Consider the following 23,683-nt stretch of genomic DNA (forward strand, 5'->3'; position numbering starts at 1 on the left):
ACATCTACAAAAAAATTAATCATTAGCAACATCATCGTTGTTATTATAATTACTTTCAAAGAGACATGTTGGGGGAAATGCTTGTTGGGACAGGATTTCTGTAGTGCACAGCTGCTTGTTAGCTTCTTGCAGAAAGTTAAGAGTTTGAGAGAGTGTCAGGTTTCACAACACGAAGCAGAAGTCTGATTTATTTTATCCTGTTGCTAGAAGAACTGTAGAAATCCAGAGTGTGAATCATGTCCAGTATTAAACAGGGGAGAGACCTGAGAGTCTATAACTTTTGCTTGACTGAGATGGTTTATATTTATTAATAAATATAGTAATATCAAACTGGAGTATGATATTTTGGTGTCAGTTTCTTAAGCACAGAAATTGGTTCAATGCTGCAGTTTATAGATAACTCTTGACTTGAGGCCAGTTACTCAGATGGCTTACGAGAAAAGAAACCGAGAGCAGGATGATGCAAACACAAGGTGTTTAGCATGACCAATTGTTTTTTTCTGCCTTTTGCCTCTTGCTATGAACATCGAAGAGGCAAGTAGACAGGGGGCCATGCAGGAGGTGCTTCTTCCCACAGAGGTCATGACCTCTTGCTCTCTTCCCAGCCTCACACAGCAGCGTACGGACAGGAGCAGGTGTCTGTCCCCTTCTTCAAAGGGAGGACTGCCCTTGCTGTTGGTAGCCCCCTGCCAATCACTGCAGCACTCCTCCAACCTTTTCCTGCCACCCAGAGCTTTACAAAACACCTGATTACCTGTGTGTCCACTCTGTGATAAATATGGACACACTCACACATCAATCACCAACATATGAGGGTGCTGTCAATGTCCTTCTGGTTTTAGCTAACACTTAAAAAACAGCAGTTTTGAAGTTTAGATATAACCTCCCAATTTATTTATTATGGAGTAGTTTTCCCAGAGGGAAAAAAGACAAAAAATAAAATCAGATTTTTCACTGAAGTTTAAAGTATATAAAGATGTATTATTGTTTACTGGACTATAGTGTATAATTGTGCCTAAGGATAATCATAGGGTGTTGAGCTCTAGAGATTGACCTAGAGCACCATCAAATAATAAAGTTCTTGATACAAAATAATTATCTACCCTAGGTTTGGCTTTATGAGACTATTGCTGTGGTGTCCTGTCCTTTCATCTAAAGTGATTTAAAATGAACAACAAATACTGTTTATGTAATTGTCCATAGTATCATAGAGTTCTTTTTAATTCAGGGGACACTCAGCAGAGATAAATGTGAGGTCAGCAGAGCAGAGAATCTTATTTCTCAGAGGCTTAGTGAATACCAAGGACCATTTCCAATCACCATACCTTGTAATCAATTTCAAAGTGATAAAACGTGAGCTATTTGTTTTTTAATTGTTACTTGCCAATGTAAACGTAAGCTGCTTCAATGGGATTTATAAAAAGGGAAGCCCTATTATAGCAGACAATCTCTTATCTTGAACAAACAAGCCTCAAAACACTGCAATGCAAAAGTGAAAACTGAGACTGCACCTGTTTGGAAATTCGCCAAATAAAAGTTAAAAATACACTGCGATCGAATTCATCTTTTTGTTACTGCAGGGCATTTTACCCTGTCATAAGTAAGAAGAAGATTTGAACTCTTAAAGTGTTGAGGAGCAGAAAGATCATTTGGAGTATGAACTTTCAACCCTGAATAATTTATCCAGCCTGGACCTTAGTATCTTTTTGAAAGCAAAAAACAAAACCATGGATCAAGGAACTGTGGAATAAACGAAAAACTTCACAAAGACAACATCTTATAAAATATATATATATGTAATAAATAATGTATTGAATGTGCATAAGATAACACAGCTCCACAAACATCTGATATTCTTTAACATAAGTCCTGCACTGAGCGCAGTAACACATTTATGGCACAGCTGAATTTGAAAAAAGTGTTTCATAGTGAAGTAGGCCACAAGTTTTATGTTTTATATATACATACTCAAATAGAAAAGTACGTTCTACATTGAAAGTCACAGTTTTTCATTTCACCCTGATGCATTTACTGTAAAGCCCCCTTAAAAAAGTCCTTTCAAAATTCCCCTTCTTCACAGGCCCTTGACTTATTGCCTGCCAGGGACTGAAAGCATAGGATCTCTGTGTTTGGATTGCTGCCACAGTAGTGGAATTAAACTTTTCACCTATAAAACAGCGGTTGCTCCACAAACTCAGTTTGGCTGTGGGTGGGGAGGTGAGATCATTTATTTACCCGCCTTAATGCAGGATAATAAAAGTGCCCTCTGTCTGAAAAACAGACACGCTACAAGTCTCAACAGCGATAGGGTTTGCGGTCCCCAACTAAACGTATGGCTCCGGGCTTGCCTAGTTTACCTGCAGTCGAAACTAATCTTAAATCAGCATTACAACAGATTTAAGATTAAACTTAAAAGATTAAGTGTTAATTATTTTTGTGCCTTCATCCTCTTTATTAGTCAGACTTTTAACAGTGCATGTTCCCAGGGCAAGGAAAAAAGACATGACAGCTACAGTATTTCCATTAGCGGTGTTGCAAATAACACATTTTTGTTTATATTTGGATGCTGATTCAAAACTGTAATATTGACTTGGATATTCATTTGTTCGTTTCCTCACATGCTTACTCATGTCGGGTGTTTTTAGGGTATTGACTGGAGTCTCACACCTAAAAATTAGCCGTTCTTCCAGGCAGTTTACTCTACTGGCTCGTTGTTGTAAGTGCTCCTCATCTCTGACGAGCATGAACATCTTATTTTCTGTTTGCACAAATCTATAAATGTCCCCTTTAATATCCAGGTATTTTTCCTCACTAGTAATGGGGCACATTAGCAAAGAAACAAAACCAGAAAAGACACATTAACTTTATAATAATAATAAATCTGCATATACTGGTTCTCTATGATTTTATTGCACTGGAGCTGATTATTGAGTAGTCACACTCACTATTTGAATACATTGACCAAATTGATTGATCTCCCCAGGCCTTAAGCATCTAATTACTAGAACAGGAATAGGTTCTAGTAATTAGGCCGAGTGATTCTAGGAAATAGTATCACTCAGCCTAGTCTACTGTATATCCCATGCCTCATATGCCTCACCTCTCTAGAACCTTTACTCATGTCCCTTCCATGGTCTGGCAGCATTCACACAGCAGTACTACTGAAGGCTGACACAGTGAAGTCACTTCCTACTAGATAAGCACTCTGATTATCTTTAACAACGCAACTCCCATTCGAAACTAATAAAGTATTTCAGCATCTGGCCTGCACTGGTTGACAGCTGCTTCCAGTCATTTGCCTTGTGTATTTGTAAACCAGGATGCCAAACTGTTTAAAACCTGCCGGCCATCAGAAGATAAAGGAACACGTTCTGGTAATCTCAAATCCCTTTTGTGGCAAATATACTGTACTGTAGCCATCCCATGCCTAGTACAATGATGAAATGAAATAAGATAAGGGTTATTGTTTTGTTTTTTTAAGATTCATGGCTTTCATGGTTTACATATGTTTTTACTTTTATTTTCAAATGAGAGACTTCATAATGAGGGACTGTAAGGTGGACCTTCCAGTAATTCAGGAAGGGACAGACTGCCAGAACCTATAAAACATCAAGACCAAACCTTTACTTGTATCTAAGTTAATAAAGGAAAGTCAATCAAGCACTTTTAGATGTTTCTGTGATTAACATGGGGTTTTAAATCCTACTACTTAAATATTCTAATATTAGACTAAATCATTTCGGTAAAAGTATTTATAATTTTGCATTAAGGCTTGATTTGAATTAGTTTGATGAAACAAATGAATGAAATTTATGTAATGAAGAGAAAACAGAAGTTCTGTCTATTGCAGAATAGACAAAACAAAATCTGCAGACACTTCTGTAGATCTAAAAAATGGCCTTGTATTTACCACACTCCTCTACTAACATAAACTTTCATGAAGCATTTCAGTAGACAGTCCATCACAATCCACCCCTGTCTGAAAGGTAGAGAATACGTGCCAGGATTTTAGTGAAACCTTGGATCTTTGATTTACAGTCACAGAGCAAGCTAGACAACCAGTGGATTTCTGGAGCAAAGCTCACTGGCATATTGCTGAGTTTTTTTCTCCTTCTACTCCCTTTTCAGGACCTTATGCAACTCAAACTTTTTTCTTAGGTTCTTGTTTTATTGTTATCAAACGCAAAGAAATCCTCAGATCATAAAACCTTACCGTAAAAGGGAAAAAGGTGGAGTTTCTGAAACAGAAACCGTCTGACCTTTTTGCCAACAAAAATTGAATGGAAAATTTCAGTTGCTGTACCTTTCAGCCAAGCATTTCCTGTTCTGTCCTATTCCTGGTCCCTGGAAGCTTATAAATCCCAACAGAAAGCTAACTGGGCATGTAGACAGTGTAGCACAAATGTGTTTTTATATTATTCAGAGCATTTAACATTCTCTTGCATGGAGGAGACAGTCTGAAAAACCCAATTCATAAGCATTTGCTTCAGAAGGAGATACTGTTTTACCTGCAGCTTTCTGAAGTCAGCTGTCCTAAAACACTGAGTTACTCTGTACACAAAACACAGCCTAGCTATTCTCCGACGGAATAGTTTTTTAATAAAATGATTAAGGTGTGCCATTGCTAGATTATAGTGATTAACTGTGAGTCACAAAACGTTTACTCAGCAATTGCTAATGACTTCCAAGGAAAAGTAAGGCATGCTTAATCATGATAATATTTTAGTTTATACTTGCTTATGTGTTTTTGGTTACAGGTAATATAGATGATTAACTGGGGAAAAGATAAACTTCCCCAGTAGAAAATAACCTCCAGTAAACTAGTGGGGATAAGATACATGTAAAGAGAAAACTGTGGAGCAGATCTGGAGCATTTATTTTTTCCACACTGTGTAGCATTCACGGCTATGCAGACAAACCAAACCAATGTAGTTTTGCAGATGTCTGTCCCAGGAATGATTTTAGTTGTAAAAAGTACAGGTTTGTGAAAAATGAAATTGGGATTGTTTTTTAATAACTACCCCAAAAATTGTGAATTCTGTCTTCTCCAAGACCACTGCACTTCTTGGCTGAAACAATTAAGACTTAGTATCAGGGCTCTGAAAATATACAGTATCAATAAAGTTTTTTTGGATTACACAAAATACAGTTTTTCTTTCACTCTTCATAGCTTTTTTAGGTGAATTGGTATTTAACAAATTATTGATTCAGAACTACATCTGACACTTTAAAATGCACTTTTCTGCACATAAAAGGGGATTTTGTGGTTTGAAACACAATGAAACAGTAGGAATATTTTATATAAAATGTCAGAGGGTGATGGAGAGACAGCTACAGTACACTGCTACAGTATGTTTACAAGGGACCAATTTCAGATGTTAGCAACACCCTGTATTTTTAATTATTAGTTCAATTAAGTCCTACAGACATCATATGAAGTAAAACAGCTGGCCCTTCGAGAACGTGATCTGTGCAATACAATCAGAAGTAAGCTTATGACTGTTTAATATAAGACACTACAACCAGACATGGCTCTGAAATGGTCATGTGACGGGAATCAGATCATATGCCCTATGCAACAGGTCAATCCACTGTATTTCTTCAGTCAAATATAAAGCATAAGCCAAAATGTCATTCTGATTCAACGCATTTGTATGTTTTACTTTTAATAAAGCTTTTTCATGATGCTGTGCATGGTGTAATCACACTAATCCAAAAGCTCTGGTGCACTGTAGGACTAATTCTTATTTACCATAAAAACGTGCACAGATAATTAAGTGATTTTTTTTTGCAAAGTTTACTTCCCGTTGAAAGCACTTCTAAGTCTCAGAGAGATATCTCCAAAAACAATAATTAGCTCCTCTCATTCAGGAAAATTCATGCAAGCAATGTTCAGTATGCTCATTAATTGCTAGTTTCCTTGTCATACCTGTAAAATGTGGTGGCATCTAACGAATTCCTTCAAGTTAGTACCATTATCAATTGTTTCAAGTTCCATTGTTTTATTATCAATTCCCATTTTACTCAAAGCATAATGTTTTACTCCAAAAATTTTTTTTTACTCAAAGCATAATTAAGATCTTCCTAATTGCAATTTCGTGCAACCCCAAAGTTAAAATAAAAAGATCCCAACAGACTTCATGGCTCCAATACATTTCAAAATTGTGTTTCACTTCTTGATTCTCCAGCAGTTCATCACTAACAGTTTACTGAGAAAGCCAGTGTAATAAACCATTCAGTTTACATTTTAAAGGGCGGAAGAAAAATGGTGCATACTGTATTTCGATTCCAGCTTCCTTTTTGTGTTATAGAGCTACACTTTGTCATCATTAAGTAGCTAAAAAGGTAAAGGCTGTGTTACAGAGCAAGGCCTGACTGACAAATGTGGGAATATGAAAGGCCAGCAGTGGCCTTTCATTTACAAGTAATCAAAAGCTTTGCATCAACACACCCTCACAAGCCACTGCAGGAGTTCACTGCTTGGCCTGGTGACTTGACTCTCACTCAGCTGCAAACATGGAAATTAAACTAAGACCCACTGACCTTGCAGGGCCCCTCTGCAGCCCTCAGGCCTCTTTGTACAGAGGGAGGCACTTGGTACACATCTTGAGGCTGGGCAGCATAGCTGGGGGGCACCTGGTAGATGCCCTGTTGGTTCTGATGAGAGGGGGGCACTTGGTACAGAGAATCCATTAAGGCAGGACTCTGACTGGGTGTCGTCGAGTAGCCAGGCTGCTGGTATGCCTGGGACATGGGGGTCTGGATCTGGGGCTGCTGGCTGGGGGACTGGCCATCAAACAGGGGTCCGATGAGAAGCTTCAAGCGGTTGCCTGGCGCGATGCCTTGTCGTCCATAGAGTGAGCACAGCCACCATCCCTCCAGCCCTCCAGTGTTCTGCTCGATGACTGTCAGGACGTCCCCCTTGCGGAATTCCAGCTCCTCTGGGGACTCCGGTATGTTGTCATACAAGGCTTTCGCCATCAGGTTCTGTCAGAAAGAAAAGCAGACAGTGTTAGCGAAAGGCCTATTACTGATTTTTTTTATTCTCACCCAGGTTAAGACAAACAATATAGAATGAATTATCTTAGACACTGAAGGCAAGTTTCTATTCATCTGAAGAGTTATTTATGAAGAATGTCTTACAATCTAGTAACAGAACTGATATTTACTGTATGCATCAAAGCCTTGAATGGTTATAAAAAATGTTTCATTCGTTTGAAGTTTCACCAATGTTCGCATAACACTTGCTCTTCTAGTTTCAGCATTATTGCTCTGCAACTTATTCTGTTGCAGGTGTTTCCTTTTATTGTTCTTGAACAGAAAATAAGGTTTGAAAATTAGGCCCTTGGCCACTTTAGAAAACTTTAAAAAATATCTCACAAGTAAGCCCAAAGACATGATTTTTATATAATTGGAGTGCAGTGTATGATAACATACTGTATAAATTCAGTCATAAGCTACAAAAAGGGGATTTAAGAAACCTCACAGACATCTGCTAGACAGTAATGTAAATCCTGAAAAAAAAAGCTACAACTATGGCTAACCACTAAGCAACTAATATATAAAATAAAATTTGTGTAGTTATTGCAGTTTGCCATCTTATAAACATCTCTGAGAAAAAAAAAACAGGTGCTTTCAAGTGTAAAATCTGATCTTGAGCTAGAGATCTCATATTTCATTTGGCACCTGGTAAACTAATCTTTTTGTACTTCAAGGAAATTTGAATTATTTTGTCAACTAGAGAGTATTTTAAGATTGAAAAATCATTTTAAAAATTACTCTTGAAACTCAAGAGTAGCAGTACATTAGCCTAAAGAATGTGCAGACATGCGTTCTCAAAACACGTACGAATTCTTCAGCAGGGATTGAGATTAACCTACATGACAGATCAGAAATGCCTCATGAAATAAAAAAGAATAGACCTTTTCAATTTGATGACAAGCAAATGATCTGGAACAGAGTATAGATGACAGAAGGTGCTAGTGAAGTAATCTGATTTGTTATAATAGCCGACAATTAACCATATTCCTAATGTACTTGTATTTATGCTATAGTGTGGCTCCAGTTAGGAGTGGGCCAGATCTTTCAAACTTGGTAACACAGTCAACCAGAGGTTGAAGCATTTATTGGACGTTTTATCAGATTTCACACTTAATGTTTTTAAATTGTATGAGAATTTCTACAGTACATTTAAGCATAATCAGTGTTTTTCAGTAATTTCTGATTTTCCTGATCTTAGTAAATAGTTTCATAATCAATGAATTCAGTATTTAGGTATACTATTACTGATTAGTGAACTTTTTGCTCGCGTTGGAAAAACAGACCCCAAGTTCACAAATAATTCTTAAAATAAAGTTCTGTTCCAGAATTTAAAACATGATTCTACAAATATTACACTGATCTTACTCTGAAATAAAAATGGAAAAAGCAGTAATGTATTAACACAAAAAATAAAACTTCAAAAAAAGTAATGATTGAATTACCTTTACTTATGTTATAAGAACAAGACCTAATTTCTGTTTATTTTTACAAAGCAAGATATTTTTGTACTTGACTTCATATGATTGTGTAAATGCCAAAAAATCCCCTAGATCTTAGGATATCATTTAGAAAAAAAACACAAATATTTCTTTTCTAGTACCAATTAACTGTGACATAACAAAAATGAATCAAAAATTCTTTATGCAATATAATGTCTGTATTATAGTTACTGATTATTCTATGTCTATCAACATGCACACAATGATCCTCAAATTAAGAAATTGCAACATACTAATTTCTTGTAAATAAACCAACATGACCTCCAGATATAGGAATTTCATCACCCCAATTAGTCATAAAATTAAATTAAGCCTTTGAGGTTTTACTTTAAGAGAGTCTCCATACCACCACACTCTCACCAATGTGTTAAAACTGAAATGAAGAGAAAAGTCACACTATTTTTGGATATAGACTCAAGTCACAGAATTGCACATCACAAAAGCTCAGCATGGGTGCCTGAGGAATACTGTGATTGGGCTGAAGACTATTTCCTGTTTTGTGATGTGCAATCCTGTGATTTATGGAGGTATTTTCTGTAAGTGAATGTTGCAACATACAATTATTTTTTTAGCTTAAGGGGGGATTTAGAAATTGGGTCTGGAATATCTCCATACCTCACCTTTTGGACTGGGATGGCACACTGCTTTTTACTCTATGTATCAGAAATCTATTGTATTATTGTATATTATATTTGAAAGCTTCCCTTTTAGGGATTTTTACGTCTCTTTGTCATATGAAGGATTTTATAGTTTGCAAAACATGACAGAATATGAAACATCATGCGAACACGCTCGTTTGTTTCTTGTTTGAGCATTTCATTGCTCTTGTGCATATGACAAATAAACTGAACTGAGCTTATGGTGGTCATGCAGAAACAGAACACACATCCTTCAGCACATCATGAGTTAAGGAGTTTAGCTTTTCATCTGATTCCAGATGCCAATGCATTCTCTTTCCATTTGACTCTCACCTTCTACGTGAGCTGCAAGAAAGCTCTGTTGCACTTTCCTATGAAATGTCAAAGCATTACCCTCTGTTTCTCTCTAGGCTGATTAAAGGTTCCCATGTGAATTTTTAAAACCTTGCTGTTATCTCTCATCCAGTGACCTCCCTGACATCTGGGGCATCTGCATTACTGCAGCCTTCTAGTGTGATTTTCCCTATACACAACGAGCTCACGGCAGGACCCCAGCCTTGTCACTGATGCCCAATGTAGCATCAAGCTGTGCATTTGGAGCCATGTGGAATTAATTCAGGGAAAATAAAAGGCCAACACAACAAAACCCACATCATCAAAAAAACAGGCGCCAGTTTTATAAAACCCTTTAAATACCTTTAGTACCGAGCAAAGGTACACTTTCCCTTAACAAGGATATTGAATACATGTGCTCAGCTGCTCTGCGAAACACCCTTCAACTCTTAAGCAAACACTTAAGGGGAAATGTACTTAAGTGTTATTGTGCAAATGATCACAGGACACTTCCTAAAACACTTGCAACAAAACTTTTGTTCTAAATGTAGCAATACAAGCTGGCCTACACAAAATTCTTTCAGCAATTTTCAGGATGCCTTCCTTGGTACAAACCAAAGTCATGTCAAAAGTGGCCTTCATTCAAAAAGGAATTTGCAGGCATAAAGATAATATAGGGAACACTAGGGTTCTGTTTTGCCATTACGAAGAGAGAACAACACACTGTCTATACAATCTTTTCATTATGCACCCTCCCAGTTACTCAGAGAAACAAACCCAAAAGAAAAAAATCCCTTTTTTAGTGTCTCTTTTTCAACTAAGAAAACGATAATGATGCATAAAATTTAAAATTTAATTTGTTTCATCATTTTTTTCTTTAGCTTTTGAAATGTGTCTTAAATCTTGTTACTGGTGGAACCTGTGTAGTTTAAAGAATTTAATACTTAAAAACCAACAATGATTTAAACTCCAGTCCAGTCTGACACACCTACAGTATGTTTAACGATGTACTGTATAGCCACATAAAAAAGCTGTACTTAGAAGAAAAGTACAGTAAATGCCTATAAATAAATGTTACACTTCTTATTACTTTAATCTTACTTTGAGAAGAAATTTAAAGTTTTGTTTCTTTGTTTATTTTCTTACAACTGTACAACATCTTACTTGTGCCTGGCAGCACGTCCTCACACACCGTTTGACTGCTTTTCAATATTCACAGCATTTTAAGCACCAAAAACAGGCAACCAAACAGCCTGACAGAGAATAGTGAAATGGGAAAAAGGCAGAAATTAAAAAAAGAGACATAATAACATAAAAAAAACATGGAATACTGATTTTCAGACTTCATTTATGAGATCTGCATGCCCATACAGTATGTTGGCAAAGCAGAAAATGGAATCCTAGATAATTCAAACACTGCAATGCCTACGGTTCCGTAATTCATTACTATTACCAGAAAGGAAACACTGATTATATACTGTAAGAGGCAGAGTAAAGAAAATAGATGTGCATATGGCCTGTTTAATTTGCACCACACAATTTCTAAAAAATGCAGAAACAGATCTGGCCTGTCCAGCAGAATTTTATTAAGCTTGTCGCTACTGTAACAAACCTGCTAGCCTAGACGATTACATCAGCTGTTAATTCTGGCTGCACCAAAGTAAAACACTTTACAATACAGTTTATCTTTAACCAGAAATAAGACTCCCAACCAGGGACTTAGTTGTAGATTCTCTTAACCCACAATCTGAAAAATCTTCCATTTTTTCTCACCTTTGGTCTCATCAAAGTACTGCTTTTAACACCTAATAATAAACTAGATCAACGAACACTACTATTCATACTGTACATGTACATCCTAAGGCACGATGATGATATTTAATGTGTTGTTTATCCTGTGCTACACTAACCTTAGCCATATCAGGGTTTTCTTCCAGACAGCCGAATCATATTAATCAAAGGCTCTAATGAGATCTTCCTCAACTGACACTCAACAGAAAAACTTTATTAAAGTTGTTCTTAGTTGTTTTTACTTTTTAAGGAGGTAGCATATGCTCTGGTTGAATAGTAGCTGACAAGTCATTTTTATTTTGTAAATACAAATTACTGAGCGCAGCAGCATTCTATAATCTTAAAAACCCCAAACCACACCAGACCGTGCCAGCCATGATTCCACTATTGCAATGTCTCAAATTAGATTTCATTATTAAATGCTCAGCTGCCAAGCCTGTCCTCACCAAGCTACTAGCTCAGAATGCAAAAAGTGAAGATTCATGGTCTTAAGACAAGCTCACAGAACCTTTCTTGAACTCCAGTCTTTGTGTCATTGCCTTAGTGGATACGTAAAGTTCTATCAATCACCACTAAAATAAAACGCACACAGACCTATCCAACCCAAACTTCAATGTACACCACAACACAGGCATAAGGGTCGGACTTTCACAGAGCTTCTTTGTAAGTGCAGTAAATCTGACTACGAAAACAGGAAAAGCTCCATTTAAATCACCTCTGCAGCCGTTCAAAAAAGGTTAAACAAGTTGAAAAACCCTCAGGACGCCCTGTCTGGGCACTTGACTAGTATAGGTATTGCAAATCTAATACTTTTTTCTGAATTTACCTAAACCATTAAGTATTACTTGCTTCAAGGCGTGCACATGATACAGTATCATACAACAACCTCAGGTGGAATACAGATAGAATTAGCGGGCGTTTTAAAAAATAAAAGTAACAAGTGGCTTTTCTCAGTGGTTCCGTTTCCTTCTTCGATAGGCTTCTAGCAGTGCTGTCTGATACTCTCAGTGCTATTAGCAAGCTGTGCTTCCTATCTTGGCCTCCTCACATTTCCACCGCCCCAGCAGTGACAGTTCTTAGTTCTGCAAGGTTGCATCCAACCACCTTATGGTTTAGACAGGTCTCAGTCACTCATACAGTAGTTTCTGTTATGAAGTGAGCCAGGCGTCTGCAAGTGTGATCCTCAAAATCAATAAAAATGATTTGATAACATACAGATCTTTGACTTTTGACAGCTCTGTGTTCTGCTTGTATAAAGGTAAACAGTGTGTCAGTGTTTTTATTTATTTATTTATGATGTGAGCTAAAATCAATTATCATTTTAAAAAATGGTTAAAACAAAGCTCTGCTACCACGCACAGTGCTCACTATAATCTAATGTTTCTAATAGTGCAGAAAGTTTTGGAAAATACAATTAGTGATAAATACTCATCCCTCTGCCCCCCTGCTTTCTTCAGAGAAATAATGGGTAAAATCAAAGACACAGGAAGTTGTATCCTATCCTATAGCTATCCTGCACCTCTGTGTATTGCTTTTCCTGTCTTGCATTAACTTCAATATGGAGAGGAGAGAGAAAATACTGCTGAAACATAGTGCACAGAGGCGTTAATGTGGTCATTAACCACAGCAGTTCAGCTTTTTTCTAGCAGTTCTCTTATGATGCTTGGCAGTACAGAACTTAAGCTAATACAAACAGGGAACTATTTTTAGTAGTACTGTACATGCCTAATTGGTGATATGAGAAGGGTATGTAGTAGTTTTTTTACAATGTCTGAAAAGTATTTAGCAAGTCTTTGCACATGGTTGCCCAACATATGCTAATTACTAGTACTGTATATTATGTATATACTGTATAACTCAATACATATGCTTTACAGGAGTCTCCCATTATAAAGTGTTGTAAAATGTTGTCTAAGGGCTGTGGAAAGAGTCATTTCCATTCTTATTCGCGTCATATAACACCCTTAACTCATGGTCTTTCCTGGCATTTGAACACATTCACTCTCTGCTTGTCTATTTGCACACTCATGTTCACCAAAATAATAGTTTCGGAACAAAGTCTGAACATTTTCCAGTGAAGGGAATTCTGTCTGCAGGAGGCCTAAGACTCTAACTCGCAACACTGCCAGTTGTGAGGAGTGGAGATCTTTGTTTGCAACTGCATGGTGTGTACAAACAGCTGAAAGAGCCACTGAATCATAGAAACACTATTTATAAATTGACTTACTCAACTCACCCCATGACACATACAATGTTTCTGACAGACATACAAATATCAGAGGAGGCCTTCGTCACTCAGGACTGTTTTTTAATGTTTTAAACCTCCAATATAAACTTGTGAATGCATGTTTTTTTGCTTTTTTAGCAGTAGAAAAATGCCAGAAGAACTGGAAAAAATTACTTTACAAGAAAATAAAGTACTTAACAAGAAAAACTGCACATGCAACAACCACCCACACTAAAGCAAAATGCCAAAGAAACACCTGAAAATATGTCAGGCTGTGTCCCTAAGGTATCGTCACAAGGCTGATAGGTGCCTCTTTCCTGGAAAAGAAAAAAAAACCCACTCTTTCAAAATGCCTGTTAGGGCTTCTAATATAATATTCAGAAAGAGTCTTAGGGCATTGAGGTAGGTTTTCTTCTCAGCAAAAAAAATGTTAGCTATGTATATACAGTACCAAACATATTACTACTCTGTGATCATATTAGCAGTCTCATTTTTAAGAATAAAATGTATGATTGAAGCTTAACCTATGAGCACTGTCATTCATATTTTATACTGATTATAAAACATTATTTTCCAACAATGGAATGATTTTGCTGTTTTCTTCTTTCATTGCATTAGGTGTGTCTAACCATAAGCAAATATCAAAATCCTAACATCCATTTCCCTACAAAGCATATCTGACTTCCTTCGATCTGTAATGCCTAACACTTACATCTCTTAATATCTGTGACTAGGCCAACCTCATCAGTTTCTGTTTATGTTCCTGAGTCGCTAAATACTAAACCAACTGGAATTCCAGCGATTCTGCATACCTAGTGGAGTGTTTAACAAAAACTTAAATATTATTTCCTTTTCCACTCAGCCCTATGTCAAACACAACCATGGAACAATTCAATTTGCAGCAAAAATTCCACTGGTTCACTAGGGCTCCACAGTTGGAATAATTTATCCGGACTGTAGCCACTTATTTCAAATTTTCATCTAGTACCTGTGTAGAGTCTAAATACATAAAATTAAAATGAAAAAAAAAACTGAATTTAATGCTAAACTGTGCTAAAGCTCAAATAAAGAAACAAAAACATTTCTTACATCAGCTGACCCTTCTACTGTGTATGCTCCAATATTTTCATCTACTGGTGGCACAAAGTAGAAAACTGTTTACTTTATTCTAGTTAAATGCTTTTCAAATTATATCTCTGCAAATAGGGAAACAACGTTCAGACATTATTTCATCTGCAGTAAGGGGCAATCAATAAACCAGCTCTGTGCTCTAGTGTTGTCATGTCTGACATGTCTCTGTTTCACACAATTTCTGTAGTTCATTTTATCTCCACACAACACAATACCACTGTTAAACTTGTGAAAATAACTCACCATTAAAACAAAGACAGATGGACCAAATCTTTGTAACAGTCTGCAACTGAATTTCGGTATTAAATTCTAATAACATTGAAACAAGCTGACAAATATTTAGGGACAGTGCACTTAATACTTTGGCATTATCTCATCTTACTCAGGAAATGAAAGACCTAAGATCTAGCTGAAGACCAGCACTGTCACAGCCCACCTCACTTCTGAGGAATGAACCAGGGAGGCAGCTGCAAAGGTGCAGTTGGAGTGGAGAGATGCATGCAGAGTTGTGTGCAGCCATTGAGAGGAAGTGCAAGATTAGAATTTGACCTCCTCCCTAACTTCTGTTAAATAACATCAGCATTAACTACAACAAAATCTACCTTTTTAACCAATCAAGGTAGATTTGTAAATAAATACAAATATCCAGACCCTAATTTTCAATCTGATAAGGCTTGACCGCACACCACGGGTATTAAACAGTTCTTTAGATGTCAAAGGAAATATTTAGGTTATATACTAATTCAGAAGTTCAGCTTCAGTTCAGTTCAGCAGAACTTTCTACTGCAGTACTGAAGCCCTGTTTTATTATGCAACACATAAAAGAAACAAAATTGAATATTTTCTGTTTGTGAAGACCATTGAAGCATTACTCTCTTCATGATGATGAGTCAATATATTGGTATTTTCATTCATGTTTTTACTATACATGTTACTATGAATTTTAAGGTGGGTCCAAGGATGTATTATCCTATACAGTACGTGCTTTTTTAAAATAAATAGCACCTGAAGAAGGCTCCACGGCCAAAACGTTGTGTTTTCTTTCTTCTCTTTTCAGCATGGAATAAACCTATTACTTGTTCCTTTTTAAAATAAATGTGCTCTGTTGTCCCTTCTCTGTTAAACATTGAAGCATAACTGTAAAAATTGCTGCTGTAAAAAACTTATATGCTCTTCGATACAAACATGTACCCTTTAATAATGCAGAGTTTCAAAAAATGAATAAAAATATGCCTATTTGGTTTCTTCATGTATTGTGTGACTAAGATTGTTAGCCACACATCACAATAAATATAATAACTACAATATTACAAATACTGTACCTTTCAAGATAAAACACACAACCCAAAGATGTCCATTTACCTAACAGTACAACAGCAACTCATTGTCTTCAATCTACACATCTGTTTAATTAACAAAGCTGTGATCTCACTTGTGCTCTAAAATTTCTCACACTGTAATGCCAGCACTGTGCTGCAATACTCTTCACCTGAGACAAGAGGTGAAGCCGTAATGGAGAACTTACTGGAAAGCAGCCAGAGAACGTGGCCCCAGGCGAGAAACTGTGTGCTAGATTCTTGTAAACGATGTGGTTAAGGACAGCTCACAACAAACACATAGCCAGAGGGCTGGGAAAATGACCCGCCATGGAAACTAACAAGCCAACATGAAATTGCCCCCGGAAACCCGGGAAACACCTGGTGCTTTCCTGCTTTCACCATTTCAAAAATAAACTCAAATTCCTTGAACACAGTAACTACTGTAACTCCTGAAGAGGAAACTACAGTGATGCGTAAGTATTATACAGTACATTCTACAAAATCATGTTTGGTAAAAATAAGCTCAGAATCATTCAAGTTTCAAAATAACATCCAAAAATACATTTCAATAATTCAGGCACAGCTATGTTACAACAACTGAGGTTATGAGCAGACCATGATATTCCAGTATACTGATTACTCATAAGATTAACAGCTTTAGTGTAAGACTTTAAGAAATGCTTGATGTTGATTCTAACTCAACAACATTGGAATATTTTAGACTGCTCATAATTTGATTGTGTTTTACATTACAGCACTGGGTGAAATATGAAACTTAGGTGCAATCTGTCATTAGGATTTACTAATGGGCTTTTAGCCATTAGCTCAAACCTTAATTTTTATGTCACTGTCATATGAAATTTAATTTCCAGGAACCAATGGGGTTAATTACATAGTTAAAACTATACCGTGGTATAAGAGAGTACACATACCTAGACCTTGAGGCTACTCAGTATGTTCTGGTGACCAGGTAGACAAAATTTTGAAATGTCCTCATACTGCACAGTAAGCAGGAACAAGTTTCATTGAAAGCAGAGGTTTTCTTGGCCCTAATGGCAGGTCCTTCTATAACACTTGTATTGTGCTGAGGTCAGTGAAAGTGAAGTCCAGCCGAGAATTATGGGCCTTTTACTCTGATGAAATTCTGTTTTATTTTTGGCTTGGCTCAGTCCTCTGGTTCTTTGCCAAACTGTAATGTGAAGCTCTGTCCAACAAGTCTGCAACCACTATATATAATTTCAGTCAGAAGTAGTTTCCTTCAATCATGCTAAGTTTTCTTGTCCCGAAGGACCTGAAGCAGGTCCAGACCAGAACAGAGCTAATACAATATCTGAGAGCAGGTACAACGTACCAAAAAAATATTTTCCTTGTCATTTATATCCCTATTTTTGATCCATAGTCACTCTGGAAGCTATCATTTTGACTCATCAAGCCATAGTTTCAGAATGATAACATTTTTTATCAGGTGAACAAGTACATTGAAAGCAGAGGTTTTCTTTGCACCAGTGGCTGATCCTACTTTAACAATTGTATTGTGCTGAGGTCAGTGAATGTGATGTCTGAAACTGAACAGATCCTGCTGTACGTTCTGTGGATTTTTTACATATAATGTGTTTCCCTGCTTCTACAGATATCTCACTTACTGAAATTTTAACGGAACTTAATGTGTCCTCTTGTCCTGTCAAAATCTGGGGTCACATTCCTGTATATTTGCATATGTAAATATAGTGAGCATACCTTCTGTTATGACTGTTTTAAGTTCATGTCATACGCCAACAAGTACTGTAATGTCAAAACATTCCTGTCTTCCAATAATTCATAACCTACCTATGGTAACTTAATATTTATAGATCAATAAAGAGTTTGTATTCACCGCTAAAAACCTAAAATCTTATGAAATTTCTGTAGCTAAGATACATTTTACTGATTCCTACTGTGTATATGACCAATACAAAACTGCTATAAACAGCAAACCCCACCCATCTTTGTGATGCTTGTACCAAAATACTGTCAACCTATATGGAATATGGAATCCCTCCAAAAGAAAGCATGGAATAAACCTATTACTTGTTCCTTTGTTACTTACTATACTGTAATGTGTAAAGCTAGATGGCCATGCCCCCAGCAGTGCAATGTTTTCTTCATGATGCTCGTCATTTTATAAAACATATCCGCCAAGGGAACTGAAAAGATCTTACAAGGCCACCAGTGATGAATCATCACTAGCCCTGAAGGATCTGACTTTCCTTCACAAAATCTCCAAAGTGCAACCAGATGTGTAGACAGAAAACCACAAATTACGTGATCCAGATACTCCTGGTAAATTTAGATCAGTAACATTTCTGCACAATTCATAGAATGAGCAGCACATTCACAATTAGGCTAATCATTTGGCTGATTCCCAGGGAGCCCAGCATGTTGCAAAGCTCCAAAATAGGCAGCATGATCTTGGATAGTAGATTCATGGCTATTTTGGTCCTCCATGACCTTAGACTGCTTTCAACACCCCATATCTGTAAACACTACAGAAATTGCAGTGAGGATAATGTTATTAATTCCTGCTTTATCCAATGTCACATATACCTTACAGGTATGTATAGAGTAATTCACGGGATCAACCTAACCCAAGTACCTTCCCCAAAGGCACGACAGCACGATTTCACCTTAGATTTGAACCCTAAACCTTCCAGTTGTTGGATTATCACCCACAGTACAGCAGGTGCTCCAGTACTGTATTTCATAGGTAAAACTTTGTCTTGTTTTTTTCTTCAATTTATGAAGAAGATGTGCTTTTTGTTGAGTTAATTGTCCTGCAAATAATACCAATAACTGTAATGTTGCTTAATGTTTTATTTAATGGAATTTGTGAAGTTACCTTTAATAATTTGACTAAATGTTTGCATGTTCATTCCTTAAATTAGAATGCAAACTCCTCAAGGGTGTAAGTGGTGTCTGAACATCAGCTGTGGAAAACAAACTATCCTTCCTTGTAGTGTGGATATTGGACGTTTAAAGATTTACAAGCAGATTATCATCAAACTCCAGAAATAAAAATAAAGCTTGGGTGTATTATCATATAAAACACTAAATCTAAATCTTTTAACATACCTCCCACCCACCATAAACTCCCTTGTTTGCCTGGAGTTCATTTTGTCCTTTATTTCCGTGACGACTTGACTATTCTCAGGAGACAGAGGTACTGACAAGGCCTCATTGTGATGTAATGAATCAGAGGCTGGCCGCCTACTTAATCCCACCCCCTTGGTGTGAATGAGCAAGAATAGAGAGCCTCACACAACAGGCCTCCCATTCACATTCAGCTCACCATGAGCTTTCATTGCTTCCTGTCCAGGCTAACCTTCAAGTCCTGGTCATCTTGAAAGATATCACTTGTTAAAAAGCAGAGTCAGGTCTGGCTCCAGCCCCTGGAGGATAGGACAGCATGCAGTGTCAGTCCCTTGCGTGTGAATGTCACACAGGCCTCTGTGATGTGTGTGTTTGTGTGTGACCTCATCCACCCTAATGTTCGTCTCCTCCACCCATTTCCTGCATTCGTCACTGAGTTATTAGCTTCTCCACAAAAAGCCTTCTGAAAGACTCTGGGGGAGGTGACCTGCAAGAGTTCCAAGAGAGCACAAGAAATGAACCCTTTTGGGTTTACTTATTTACAGGATACTATCTGCTACTAGGCGGAGACACACCTTAGTGATTGCCTGACTGAAGAAAACAAATCAAAATCAGAGGCCTAAACCAGCTGCTGGTGTTATACAAATTGATTTGATTACATTCACCAGAGGAAAAGTGAATTGTGTCTTTTTTTCTTAGACTGAAAGATATGGCATCGTTTCTTGTTTACAAAGAGGGAATTAACTTAAAAAGTCTGGGAAAAAAGGAATTACATTTTCTATAAAAATGTTTCCAGTCACATATTATATCCCCTTCCCCAGTCCAACCGTTCTAACCATTAAACCAAAAGGGTTGAGGGAAAAAAGTGCCGACCTAGATTTCAGTACATCGGTGATTTGAGCAATGTAACTGCACAACAATAACGTAAATGAAGAACATCGGTCCCAAAGGAATACAGAATCCCACAGAAATTTCATAATATTTAATAAATAAATGAAAAGTAAGGTTTTACAAAGGAAATAGCAGCTTTGTCACAGAATGAGTCCATACCCTTGCTTTCAAGCTATACTTGTAATTCAATTACACAGCAAATATCCTCTGAATTAATCTTTTATTTGACTTTGCACATTATCTCAGGTGTCCAATATGGCATTTTTAAAGGTACATTTACTGTAACTTTATTTTCAAACTAAAAATGCCTTTCAAAACAGTGAGACCACAGCAGGACAACAGAACATGTGACCCTTTAAAGCAGAGTATGTTCTGTCAGTACGTCCTTCACACACAAAATCTTGATTATGTAGCACCACACAAATTTGCAAAGGGTTTCTTATGCCCAGCTGCCACAAGTTCCCTTTTTTGACAAGTGTTCCAGTCAGTTATGGATATACAGTACAAGCTGCACATACAGTAAGTCTGAAGGATGACTAATAATCTTCACAGACTAAAGCATGTTTCGCATGTTTTCAACTTTGCCTTTGAAGAATGAAGGTATAAATAACACAGTAATACAGTATTATTGATGAAGTATTGAAACTTGATTACTATGTTAAAATTATTAATGATTAGGGTATTAAAAATAAGACAATCACTTGCAAAGGTGACTAAAGATTTTCCAGTACAACATCATGCACAATCTTGGACACCGCTATTCAATCCTGGTCCTATAGGGAACTGGGTCTTTTAGTTTTCATTCCTCCTTAGCCTCTTAGTGATGGGATTTGCATCAGCCGGTGGCTTAATTACTCTATTTTACCACTATCTGCAAGTCGTCACTACCTGAGGATCATAAGTTAACTATAAAAACTGGTGAACTATGAACCCGCAGGACCAAGAGTAAATATCACTCATCCAGAAAATGAAACCATGCATTTTTAAAGCGAGTTCTGTTCATGATATCTAACTGTCAGGAGATTTTTTTCCATCTCTGTAATCCAGGAGAGCAAACCATAGCCCGGTTTTACGGAGCCCCAAGGGCAACTTTTATTTCTCTTCCTGGAGGTGACAAAAGTTCAAGCCCGTCAGTACTGGGCAAACAGAATCACTGAAGGATTTATGTTCATCTCCCTCCCTTGTGTGCCAGGGGATGGTTATTTTTCCACATTCTGAAAAGCATAGCCTTCCTCAACACGTAACAAGACAGCAATAAATAATTGCTTTTGATTAATTATAACAGGGTTTCTGATTTAATACACACTTCTCCTGACCGTAAACTATATCTCAAAAACCACCAACTAACCACCCAAGACTCGAATCATCAGGGACATTTTACTTTTAGGTGAGACCCAGTATATTAGTCTTGAACCCTAGGCCTGGCAAGCCCTTTTCCAGCAAATTTTACTTACTGTAGGTCATCTTTGAAACATTGATTTCTAAAGGCCTGGAACAATTTAACTGCAAACAATTAAACAGGAATTGTATTAAATTAAGCAAATTAAAGCTTTTTTGGAACAAAAATGAAAATATCCTTCAGCCCTCAAGAACCATTGTTCCCTTTATTGAAACATTACTTCCTTAATTGATCACTTGCTTAGACATGTTGTCCTAATCTTTAAATAATGGGTCATTTAGGCTGACCTATAGGAATAACTGCATTTGGGGCCTTCCGGGATCAGGGTTAAACTCTGGTAAACCTAATAAACTTACTCCTGTCAAAATTTAAGGTCGCCTCAAAATTTAACATGGATAAGTTTAAGGTAATGCATTCAGGAAGGACAGTACAGTACAGAGTAGAAACAGAATGCAAGAAAAACCCGTCCCTTCCCCTACAGAAAAGGTTCCCAGTAAAGCAAATATCTCTTGAGCCACAGTGAAGCCAGCCAACCGGATCCATTTGTCATGCCATGTGAGCTCAAGACCAGAGTACTCACACAGCAGTGCCAAGTGCAGGAATGGAATATTCTAGTCTTACACGGTGGATATGGCAAATCTGAGGACTTCTTCACATCAAGCAGCAATGCAGTGAACCAGGCACACAAATGGAAATTAAATTTAGGGCTATTCAAGACACAAATCAGGAGAAATACAGAGGAATGTGGTAGTCTGAAGCCATCTCCCACATCTTGTGGTTGGAGCTGGTTGAATGGAAACCCTTAAGAAATGAACAGATAGAAAAGTTAAAACATTAAGCTCCTAGTAAAAAACTTCAGATGGGCTGAATGGCCTCTTTTGTCTTGTAACCCTTCTTTATTGTCTTAAATTTTCTTATTGATGAAATTCTTGCTGAAAAGGCACAATGATGCTTGAGGCATATTTATTGTACTAATATAAGAAATTGCCCATATCTTCTGTTTAGCACCTGTTTAAAGGACAGATAATTCTAAGGACAGTGGCTTTTAATCCATCTTCATTCCATCAACTTTTTCAACAGCCACACACATCATTAGCCAATAAATATGCTTACAACTTGTGAGCCTTTCTTTATTTTTGCTTTAAAAACCTGATTTTGAGCTCAGTGAATAACACACTGTTCACTCTCTTTTCTTTAAGAAATGAAACTGTAGATTTTTCAGTCTTCTACAGACACAAGAAAGCAAAAAAGAAAACATCCTGACTGATCATGGGTTTTTTTTGTGTTATCCTTGTACCAGAAGGAAGAAATTTCAAAAAGCTCCTTAATACTGACAGAAATTTTAAAGGAAAAGTGCTGAATACCCTACTTCTAAGCAACTATTAAAGCATATTAAGAGGTAGAATTTTTTTTTGTAAAACAGCCAGTAAAACATGTGTGATACTGTACAAAGAGGGTAAGCAAGTCTGAACAGCACCCAGAGAAATATGCATCCTGAATGTAGTCCTTGAGTCTTTCCACGATTTGCACCATAAAATGCTTGATTTCAGGCCAGCTGGGAATTTCACGCATCTCTGAATCTCTACTGTTCTCACATTGCCCCCCGCCCATCCAAAGTGTCCTCATCCATGCCACCCTGTGAGCAGATTTAACTCAGGACTGCTAAGAGACACGGCTTTGACACATTCTTTTTCCATACTGGCAGCACAACTCCTTTGGGATCATCCCTATCTCTTCCCCACTTGATTCCACTTCCCTTACGTTTCCCAGACTTAGAAAGCCTGGCTGCTTTTCTTTTGCTATTCTCTTTGGAACCCTGCCTAGAAGCAGAATGTAAACTCTGTAAAGGATGTTTTAGCCACAGTTACATTAGGGGAGAAAAACTAAAAGCATTTCAGGCATGATACTCATGTCCCACGGCAAGAATGACAAACCCTTTGAAAATGCTGTGCTACAAATAAGTATAAAACAATGGTCACCATGACATAAGTATATCTTTGTACAGATATCCTTAATATGTAGCCTTATTTTTTTCCTTGAATTTGTCCTGAAATGCACAGCAGTTTCTGGCTAAAAGCATTGCCTCTGGAACTGTACATATTCTCTGTCCTGACCTACAGCAACCTGCTAAGATTAATAAGCCTTATCAGCATCACATCAGTGAGGAGGTGATATCACAGACTTTGAACACAATTTTTTGAACAGCTATTTTTTGGTTCAGTCTCCAGCCAAGAGCACAAGAGGTACTGTATTTGTTAGCCACAACCTGGATAGTTAGAATTGTACAG

General features: G+C 37.2%; 1 protein-coding gene across 2 annotated transcripts in view; it reads right to left on the minus strand.

Annotated features, from left to right (window-relative positions):
- Positions 1 to 23,683, minus strand: part of nedd9 (neural precursor cell expressed, developmentally down-regulated 9) — a 41,998-nt gene that overhangs the window by 11,400 nt on the left and 6,915 nt on the right. For both annotated transcript variants that reach the window (XM_088929011.1, XM_088929012.1), the window contains exon 2: positions 6,544 to 6,987. In XM_088929011.1, the coding sequence (XP_088785137.1) occupies positions 6,544 to 6,987 (444 nt within the window). The remainder of the gene's footprint in view (positions 1 to 6,543; positions 6,988 to 23,683) is intronic.

Source organism: Atractosteus spatula, chromosome 12, assembly GCF_055471065.1.
Source record: "Atractosteus spatula isolate fAtrSpa1 chromosome 12, fAtrSpa1.hap1, whole genome shotgun sequence".
In the NCBI taxonomy this organism is placed as follows: domain Eukaryota; kingdom Metazoa; phylum Chordata; class Actinopteri; order Semionotiformes; family Lepisosteidae; genus Atractosteus; species Atractosteus spatula.